General features: G+C 32.6%; 2 protein-coding genes across 2 annotated transcripts; both read left to right on the top strand.

Moving 5' to 3' along the window:
• Window positions 8,143-9,040, top strand: LOC109337526. Its single transcript, XM_019574541.1, has 2 exons — window positions 8,143-8,511; window positions 8,618-9,040. The coding sequence occupies exons 1-2, from the start codon at window positions 8,188-8,190 to the stop codon at window positions 9,038-9,040; spliced, it is 747 nt and encodes a 248-aa protein (XP_019430086.1). The 5' UTR covers window positions 8,143-8,187.
• Window positions 9,056-10,758, top strand: LOC109337448. The gene is made up of 3 exons (XM_019574453.1): window positions 9,056-9,130; window positions 9,670-9,798; window positions 10,005-10,758. The coding sequence occupies exons 1-3, from the start codon at window positions 9,056-9,058 to the stop codon at window positions 10,746-10,748; spliced, it is 948 nt and encodes a 315-aa protein (XP_019429998.1). The 3' UTR covers window positions 10,749-10,758.

Below are 10,990 nucleotides of genomic sequence, written 5' to 3'. Positions count from 1 at the left end.
ATGTGGTTAATTAATGTGTTGATGGTGGTTGTTTAGGACTATATGATTTTTTGTAAAAATTAAATAATGTTAAGTTTTGCCCTTTATATATAGTATAAATATTGTTTTTTATAAAAATAAGAAACTGACATGTTAATCTTTAAGATTAAGCTAATCAGTTTGTTATAACCATCTATTAAAATAATATTAAAATGAAAAACGAAATTAATATTTAAATAAGGATGCAATGATAATTATAGATGTTTATCTTTAAATATTAACTAATAATGTTTGTAACAAATTTCAGATGAAAGATAGATGTGTGTGATTATCTAATTGTTGAATGAATACTTATCACTAACATTGAGTTTAATTATAAATAAATCACTTGTGCCTGTAGTTGAAAACACGAACAAAAAAAGAGAAAGGGAGATGCATAGATAGCCAACACAAACTAATAGTTTTGTAATTAAGAAGCTAGGTTCTGAACAATTTGGTCTATGGCTAGCTTATCCATTTTGAAATTAAGTGATAGAATGGTGAAAATAGTTTTTGCCATTGCATACGATGGGAAAATAGATTCATCGATCTTGCTTCCATATAAATTAAGAGCGATTCTCAACAAATCTCCCCCTTCCTGAATTAATTGATCGGTATCACCAGTCCTGCACCTCTACAACAATTTGTTAGCTTCTTGAGTGAAACTGTATTGGTCATCATGTTGGACCAGCTGTTATTTGTGTCAATTTTCTCTAGCTGAAACTCACCATCCTCCAAAGTATTTCATATTCAATGATAACGATAATTAATGTGATTTGTCCGAGAATGAAACTTAGGATTCTTAGCTAGGTGAATTGCACTTTGATGTGCAAAACATATCTATCTTGAACATGATCCAACTCATGCAAGATGTTTTTCATATATTTTATCTCCTTGCCAACTTTATATGCTGCAATATATTCTGCTTCAATTGTTGATAATGCAACACATCTTTGTAACTTGGATTGCCAAGATACAACTCCCCCTACAAAAGTAGTTAGATAAGTTGATGTAGATTTTCTAGAATCTACATCTCCAGCCATGTCAGCATCTGTGTATCCAACTAACATAGGATCTTCATTACCAAAACATAAACATCTTTTGGTAGTTCCCCTCAGATATCTCAATATCCACTTTACTACATTCCAATGCTCTTTGTCAGGATTGGACAAGAACCAACTCACAACATACATTAGGCTTCCTACCACGGAGGAATAAGACATTATGCTCATTTCTTTGCTTTCTTCATCACTAGTTGGACATTGCATTGTTGTTAACTTGAAATGTCCAGCAAATGGAACACTAACATGCTTTGCCTTATCCATGTTGAATCTCTGGAGAGCTTTCTCAATGTACTTCTCTTGTGATAGCCATAACAACTTCTTGGAACGATCTCTAATTATCTTTATTCCAAGGATCTGCATTGTAGGATCCAAGTCTTTCATAGCAAAAGGTTTGCTTATAGCATTCTTCAAATCAATAATACTGGTCTTGTCATGCTTAATGATTAACATATCATCAACATATAAAAGGAGGATAATAAAGTTTCCATCTTCATACCTTTCAATGAATACACAATGATCACTAGTTGTCTTCTTGAAACTGTATTTGGTCATGAAGGATTCAAACTTCTTGTACCACTGTCTCGGGGCTTGTTTCAGACCATATAAACTCATATTCAGACGACACATTAAGTGTTCCTTGTCTGGTTCTTCATAACCGTATGGTTGCTCCATATAGATTTCTTATTTAATATCTCCATGTAAGAAAGTTGTTTTGACATCAAGTTGTTCAACTTCTAAGTCTAGGCTAGCTGCTAGACGCAATGCTACTCTTATAGAGGAATACTTCACCATTGGTGAGAATATCTCATCAAAATCAACCCATTTCTTCTAATTGCATCCTTTCACAACAATCTGAGCTTTGTACCTTGGTCTCGAGCTTCCTTCTTCAACTTTAAGCCTATAAACCCATTTGTTTTTCAAGGCTTTTCTTCCTTTGGGAAACTCCACCAGATCATAAGTGTGGTTCTCATCTAATGAGTTCATCTTATCTTCCATGGCTTTAATCCACTCTTCTTTATCAGATATCTGTATAACTTCTGAGAAGTCTTGAGGTTCACCATTATCTGTGAGTGTGATATAATCTTCTTCAGGATTCTTTGAAGAAGGTATTCTGCCTCTTCCAGAATACCTCAGTTCAACTTGCATCTGATGCTCTACTAGCTCGGGTTCTTGAAGCATTTGTGTGTCTACCACCACTTCATCATGATCCGACTCTTCATTAATTTGGTCAAGTTTCGTGTGAGCAGGATCTGCCTGTTGGTCTATTTGTTCTAGATCTATCTGATGATCAGGATCTGTTTGTTGAGGAATCTATCCCCCTAAATCAATGCGAACTTTGGACTTGCACTGGTTTTTCTTATGAACATATTTGATCGTCTGATCCTCAAAGAACACAACATCTCTGCCTCTCACAACTTTCTTGTTTATTAGATCCCATAGTCTGTACCCTAATTCATCTTTTGGAGACCCAAGGTAAATGCACTCCTTGGTCTTAGCATCTACCTTCTTTCTCTCATCTTTTGGAATGTGAATGAAGGCTCTGCATCCAAATACTCTCAAGTGGTTTAAGGATACCTTCTTCTTGTATCATACTTCATCTGAAATTTCTCTGTTCATGGGTCTCGAAGGTGTCCAATTCTCGAGGTCTACTGTAGTCTTTACTGCTTCACTGCAGAAAGACTTGGGGAGATTGACATCTTGCAACATGCATCTGATCTTCTCCTCAATTATGCGGTTCATCCTCTCAACTACTTCATTAAACTAAGGAGTCTTTGGTGGTGTCTTCTCCAGTCTGATACCATAAGCCTTACAATAGGTTTCAAATGGACCACGATACTCTCTACCATTGTCTGCTTTCAGACACTTCAACTTTTTCTCAGTCTCGTGTTCTAGTAAAGCATGGAACTCTTTAAATATTGATAGTACTTGATCTTTGCTTTTCAACGAGTACACCCATACTCTTCTCGAGTAATCATCAATGATTGTGACAAAGTAGTAGCCAAGAGATCTTTCAGATGGTGCACAAACATCTGAACACACCAATTCAAGTACTTGATCTCTTTGCAAGGGATTGTCTGTTCTCTGAAAATTGACTCTATGTTGTTTACCATAAGGACAGTCAGTACAAGAATCTAAAATTTGACCTTTTATACCTGGAAGGTGGTCTTTGGCGAGCATCTGAAGTGCCTTCTCACTCATATGCCCCAATCGCCTATGCCAAAGATCTTTGGAGTCGGTAGTAACATTTGCTTCTCCAGAACAATTTCATCCTTGCATAATGTACAAAGATCCTTCCTTTGAGCCTCTAGCAATAATAAGGTTGCCTTTTCATAGTTTCCACTTTCCAGCATCAAAGTAGCTTACAAAACCAGCATCATCCAACTTACCCGTTGAGATAAGGTTGAGACGCATATCTGAGACATGTCTCACCTCCTTCAGTACAAGCTTTCCTCATGTGTCTATTAGCAATACAATATCATCAATTCCTACAATCTTGCTTGTAACATGGTTTCCCATTTTCACAGTACCATAATCACATTTCTTGTAGTTTGAGTAGAAACCTTCATGTGGACTTACATGAAAAGAAGCACCAGAGTCAACGATCCAAGCAAAATCACCATATGCAACATTTAGGTAATTGTCTTCTCTAATGAGGAGAACATCATCATCTACGGCGACGGTGTGGTAGACTTGTGACCATTTTTCCTTGGATCAACTAAATCTCCATGGACATTTCCAACTTTTTGGTCTCTCTTCAAGGACCTGCATTCATATCTTTTATGTCCTTCTTTACTGCAATAATAGCATGTTATTGATCTCATGCGAGATTGAGAGCGGCCTCTGAATTTGTTTTTGCTTCTTCCATGAGATCCATTCATCCCATGAGTTTCACCTCTTCCCTGTCTCTCCATAATATTTGCTACAGAATGGAAGGATGTACTCCATTCTTTTCTTCTTGAATCTTCATTCAACAGACTATCTGAAACAGTATCAATTGAAACCTTCCCATCAGGGACTGAGTTGCTGAGCATGACCACCAATGTATCCCAGCTTTCAGGCAACGTACTTAGTAGCAGAAGTGCTTGAAGCTCATCATCTATCTTCATATCTATCTTTGTCAATTGATTGACAAAACCCTTGAATGAACTCAAGTGCTCTATCATGCTCTGACAATCTCTATAGTCGAGTTTCACCAGCCTTTTGACAAGATATGCTTTATTTCTGGGAGTTTTCTTTTGAATCATAGATTCAAGTTTCAACCATAACTCATAAGCATTTGTGTATGTGGAAACATGCTCAAATAAACTTCTATCAATATACTTCTGAAACATTGCAACAGCTTTTCAATTCGAAAGCTCTCAATCTCTGTCACCCTTATCTTATGGCTTGTCTTTGCAAGAAATAGGCTCATGCATATCCTTGCAATATAAATGATCCTCCATCACGGGCTTCCAATAGGAATAGTTATCAGTTGTCAACTTGAACATATCTCCATCAAATGAGATATTAGCGGCTACTTTCATCTTGGACTACACAAATTAAGCTCCCTGAATGAACCTGAGAGCTCTGTTACCACTGTTGGGAAATTCAGAACCAATTTCTCTCCTTTGTGTGATGCAAAATGGGCACTTGCGGAAGCAGCAAGTGTATAAAGAAAATAGAGAAGAGTAGAAGAATAACACCAAGAATTTTTAACGTGGAAAAACATCCTCAATGTGAAAAGGAAATAACCACAGGACCTAGTCCAGAAAATATCTCCACTATAGAAAGTAGGATTACAATATTTGACTCTCTCTTACTAAGAATATAACACTCAATCTCACCCAAAAAGGATGGAAATACAAACTCTCTCTAGTATCTCACTAGGAATACAAATCTCACATTATGTGGATATAAACTCTCTCACTTTTTCTCTATGTTGTTCTTTCTCACTTGCTTGTTGTATCTCTTCCTCACAAGTCCCCTATATGTAGTGAAGGGGAAGGCTCCACCATAAAAACATAGTGGAGATTAATTGTTGTCATATTTTTAAGACACTTTGGAAAGTGATACTCCAACTTTCTAAGTTAGACTTCATAAAATTCTCAAGAGTTAAGGAATATTTCCAAGACTTTGGGATAGCTATCATTGAATGTACTCAATGGTTCATCTACCAAGATTCATTGGTTTTGCTTTCACATCATTTAGGAAGGATTCCCAACACATACAATTTACATAAGGTAACAAAAATATTTGAGAAATTGTAAAAGAAATGTTTAGAAAAATCTGAACAAAAATAATTGGAGGGGGGAGTTTCCCCCACCTAAGCTCCGCCACTGGATCCAATCATTAACCCCAAATTAAAAATGTTTATTTGGGAAACTGAAAATTGAATATTTGACTAGTTAGTCATTTTCAAGTTTAAATATAATTAATATTATCATAATAAAATGCTAAAAGCTGACACATTACATAACCAATTTTACATTTCTAACCAAATAAAATATCAATATAGTCATATATCTATTTTTCTAATATTTGTCAATTTCTTCTTTCAATCATAATAATATTAATTAGATTTAATTCAAAAGACATACAATCATTATTTCTAGCTGAAAATGATTATTTCGATTTTCGATGGTAAAAATTTGAATATCTTATAAATTATGTATATTCCAATGTAAATCTAATTTATGTTTTCGTGAGAAAAGTGTGAAATCAGTAAACATTAGAATATAGAGAATTAAATTAACATTTTATTTTATTATAAGAACAAATTGAAACAAAAAAAATGACGTTTAGCCTTCATCTTGTCCTTCTCTCATCCATTTCTTTTTAAAAAAGTTGGAGATTGGCATTTTTTCTTAAGAAAAATATGTAATAACATTGTAATAGTATAAAAGTTTATTTTATTGTCATTGCATTATACATAAATCATATTTAATTATTACTAATTTTTAAATATGACTAATACAAATAAATAGTAAATAATATATTAACTATATACAACCTTTACACAAATACTATATCAATATTATACTCTTTTTTAGACCAACCCAATTGTAACTTGGTTTTTAAATGAAGGGAAACAACTAAGCCAAAAAAAAAAGCTCCCTTGTATGAACACGGTAATCAACATCTCTCTATAACCACACAAGTAGGTGCAGTGGGTGTATGGAACGATATTTGGAAAGTAGTACAAAATGTAGTGTATTGTTAATGAATGTTAGAAGGCATTTGTTAAGAAAGTAATAGATGAAAGTTAATTTCAGTAGTTTTTAGAGTTTTAAATTCACAATTTTCCAAAGCAAATCTTCATTTTTTACTGCTTTAATTAATATGTGCTCTTATAGCATTGGTTAACATTCAAGAGTAGGTTTTGAGGTGGGTTAAGAGTAAGATTGGTAAGTATTATGCATGAGATGAAGTACTTATTGAATGTTGACTAAAAAAAGGTAATGAAAATATTTTTTTGAGCCAAACAAAAAGGAAGTGACTAGAGATCATCTTGAAGAAATGAAGAATTTCTAGCCAAGTAAAAGAAGTGACTATGGTGAAACTAACATTAATGCTCTTTTCCTTTGGCCACATAACTTTCAAGAACTTTGGTTATAAATAGGAGTGTTCCAACCCATTGTTCTAATTGTGTGAGAAATACTTGAGTGAGAGTGAAATTGGGTGTACTTAGGTTTTGGAGAAGTGAGTGAAATACTTGTAGTTCTCTTTTCTCACAATGGAATAATCAATGTTACTCTTCAGCCGTGGATGTAGACAAATTATCAAACCACATTACATTCTCAGTGTTATTTTCTCTAATATATTTTCTCCATGAATATTCCGCTTCAACAAACTGGCATCAGAGCTCGTAGAGCTCTTGCATACTAAGGGTGTGTTTGCTTTACCCATTTTTTGTTTTCATTTTTATTGAAAATAGAAAATATGGTTGAAAATATGTTTGTTAACATATAAATGAAAACATTTTCTAAAAACATTTCCTAGAAATGTTGAAATTTTGGAAACAAGGAAAAGTTGTTTCCACTATTTTCTCTGGAAACTTTGGAAACGTGGGAAATGGGGAAATGGGCAGGTTACATTATTTAACATTTTTGTCTTCCATATACTCCTTGCAATCTGCAACACTTATGCCCTTCTAACTTCTGTTTTTGTTGTGGATATTTCTTGTAAGCTTCTCTTCAACCTCAACCAAGGTATGTCTCTTTCATTGTTTACTTATTTTCTCTTTTTCAACATCCAACAAGACTACACAATATCTTTTCTCCTTCAATTTATGAAATTCTTATTTTCTAATTTAAACCCACAAACTTTTTCATAAAAGTATTTAATTTCAAGCAATATGAAATTGAGTATCTCTGTGTTTTATGTTTGAGACTTTAGATTTCTATTTAGATTATAAAACATGAAATAGATTGAATATGTTGTGTTGATCAAGTCATCTACTATATATTTATTTTTAATTGATTTATGGGTTGCATGTTATGTGTTTGGTTAAATGTCTAAATGAACTTTGTAAGATATTAGTCTTTCTTAATTGTTCATTTGTTATGATGTAACTACTGGTTCTGTTCTATTATAGTATATTGTAATGTTGTTGACAACCATTTCTTTGTTTATTGAGGTTGATTCCATATCATATACTCTACTTTAGTTACTATTTTAATGTTAACTTATTTTTTACTCATTCTTTCTTGGTTGAGATTCCCACATTTCTGTTTGGTTCACATTTTGGTAAAACTATCTACTCAAAAATTGTTAAAAGGAATTGATTTGGAGTTAAGAAATTTTTTTTATAAACTAGTTTGGAAGAACATCTTCAGAGTAGCAGTGGAAGACCTTAATGAAATTGAGAGAATTTTTTAATTGTCCACTTAAGCACTTTATAGACACTTTGTTCATTGAATTGAGAGAGTTTGCTTCTCATTACTTATACATTTGCACTTTGTTCTTCTATTTACAGTATCTCCATAAATCCAAATAATTATCATTAGACACTATAGACATTGGTGGAATTAAATGTGATTATTACTCTTGAGGATTAAATAAAACGATACTTTTGTTTTTATTTAATTATGTGAAAGTAATTTTATGGGCATGTGGTTTAGCATAGATGAGATTAAAAATTGAGAAGGGAGAGAACATGGATTGGATAATCCAAAATACAAAGACATTCATTGAAATAATTTATGATCGAGTGAAAAAGAAATTATTGCAAGGATCAACATTTAAAACACCAGCTTGGGAAGATATAAACAATGAATTGGTGAAGGTTACTGGAGAAAATTATGGTGTAGATAGACTTAAGGGAAAGTTTAATTGCCTACGCCAACAACATCGTGAATTTTCAACATTACTAGCTCGCACAAGAGTTACATGGGATTGTGAAGCTAATAAAATGAATGCTCCGGAAGAAGTATGGGAAGAAATGTATAAGGTATGGAAGCTTTTACTTCAAATATTAAATAGTATCATTATCATTATGATAATATCTTAATTTTTTTATTTGCATAGTATTAAAGGTTTTCATTTATACTTTTAAGAAAGGAAGATTCTACAAACAGTTTAAGAGGCATGGATTTGAACACGACTATGATTTTGTTGGTGAGATATTCAATTCTAGCATCGCAACTGGGAAATTAAGTCAAGCCTCTACTAGAGAGCCACCAACCTCAGATGAAGATAAAGAAACAGAGGAAGACTTTCTTTCAAAAGGTGTGCATATTGATTATGATACTATTGATATTGATGAGGATGATTTACAAGAAATTGGGAAGAAAAAAAAAAGAAGAGTAATAGGATCTTCAAGGGAGCCTCGACACAAAGAGGCAAAGAATTCTAGAATAGACAAATTAGATGCGGCCTTACACAAATTGACTGATACAATAAGTATAAGGGCAGAAGCATCAAGAGTCCAGGCTGAGCAATATAAAGCATCAATCACTAGTCCAATGTATGATCCTTAGTGTATAGAAAAATGTATGGAACTTCTTGACTTCATAGATGATGTTTCTAGCAAAATTTACAATGTTGCAATGGTGAAATTTGCGGTAAAGGTGTGGAGAAGCATGTTTTTTATTATGTCGCCTTTAAGGAGGAAGTAATGGGTAGCATCTCTAGAGTAGTATTTATGAATTTTATTTAAGTTATGACTTTATCTTTCGTTTTAAGCATTTTATTTTCTTACTTAGATTTATAGCATTGGATTGTGATTGACTTAATGTTATTGGTTAGATATTCAATTCATTATATGGTAATGATATGGGTTTTATAGTTATTTCAATGTTATTTCATGATTTCATTTATTATAAATGTTTGATATTTTTTATACTAGTAAATTTAATTATTTATGTGAGCAGGTAATTATGTCAACTATTTCTAGTACGGAATCAAGTGACTTAATATTGAAGATGTAATTATAGTTTCATTGATTATGGAATATGAGAAAAGTTTTATTATTAAGACACCATGCAAGACTTCTTTATTGACTGGCAAGATGTATACTCTTGAACTTATGACAGACCATGAAGCTAGATGTTATGAGAATTTTAGAATGAGAAAAAATGTGTTTTTGAATTTTTGTGATACTTTAAAGGATATTGGAAATTTAAGTGACGGCAAAAAAGTATGTGTCGAAGAAGGAGTTGCAATGTTCTTAGTCATCATATGCCATAATATGCGTCATCGAGTCGTTGCTGAACGCTTTCAACATTCTCTACAGACTGTAAGTAAATGGTTTAAAAGAGTTTTAAGAGTGGTTTGCAAGTTGGGTAGAACAATCATCATACCAAGAAATCAAACTATAACACATCCATATATAAGAGAAACCCTTAAGTATTTCTCATATTTCAAGGTAAATTTCTTTACTTTAAATAATTAATATATTATATTTATTTGTGTACTAAATTATTATTCATATTTTCAACTTAGAAATGTATTGGTGCAATTGATGGCACACATGTATCTACTTGGGCTCCAGCAGCAAAGCAAACAGTATTTCATGGAAGAAAAGTTTTGATAACACAAAATGTATTGGCAGTGTGTAATTTTGACATGCTATTCACATTTGTTTATTCTGGTTGGGAAGGAACAACAAATGATTCAAGAGTATTTTTAGATGCTTTAACTCCTGCAAATGATTTTCCAAAACCCATCGGAGGTAAAAAAAATTCTGTCAATATCACTAATATTTTTTTTATTAGTTATAAGTTATTCAATATGTATTCTATTTATTTTGCAAATCAATTTTATCTTGTTGATTCTGGATTTCCTAACATGTCTAGATATCTTGCTCCATTTCGAAAGACGGGATATCATTTGCGAGATTTTCGAGACGGAGGGCGACCAAGAGGTAAACAAGAATTGTTCAATCATAGGCACTCTTCGTTAAGGAATGTTATTGAGAGGTGTTTTGGAGTACTAAAAGCAAGATTTCCTATACTAAAGATGATGCCAAATTACCCTGTTAGAAGACAAAGGTTAATTCCTAACGCTTGTTGCACTATACATAACTTTATTAGATTGCAACACAGCGAAGATAGACTTTTTGGTCAATATTCTAGAGAAGATTTGATTGTTGATGATCAAGGATTAAATGTAAATCAACAAGGTATCAATGTTGATGCTCAACAAGCAACTAAAATGGTCGAAGTTCGTGACACTATTGCAACCTAAATTTGAGAAAGTTATCGTAGATCTTGAAAAATTTTATATATAATTGATAATTGTAGTTTTTACCTTTGCATAAAACTTGAATTGTATTTCATAAGTAGTGAGGCTTAATATTATATCTTATTTTTCTTACTAAATAAATGTATTATTTATGATATATTATATAAGTGTATGAGAGAATAATTTTAATAAAAAGTGATTCAATAATAAAATGTTTTTAAACTTTACAGCAAATGTGGGTTTAA

Source organism: Lupinus angustifolius, chromosome LG01 (genome assembly GCF_001865875.1).
Source record: "Lupinus angustifolius cultivar Tanjil chromosome LG01, LupAngTanjil_v1.0, whole genome shotgun sequence".
NCBI lineage: Eukaryota > Viridiplantae > Streptophyta > Magnoliopsida > Fabales > Fabaceae > Lupinus > Lupinus angustifolius.
The sequence above is the reverse complement of the archived record's forward strand: the minus strand, read 5'-3'. Positions and strand labels throughout refer to the sequence as shown.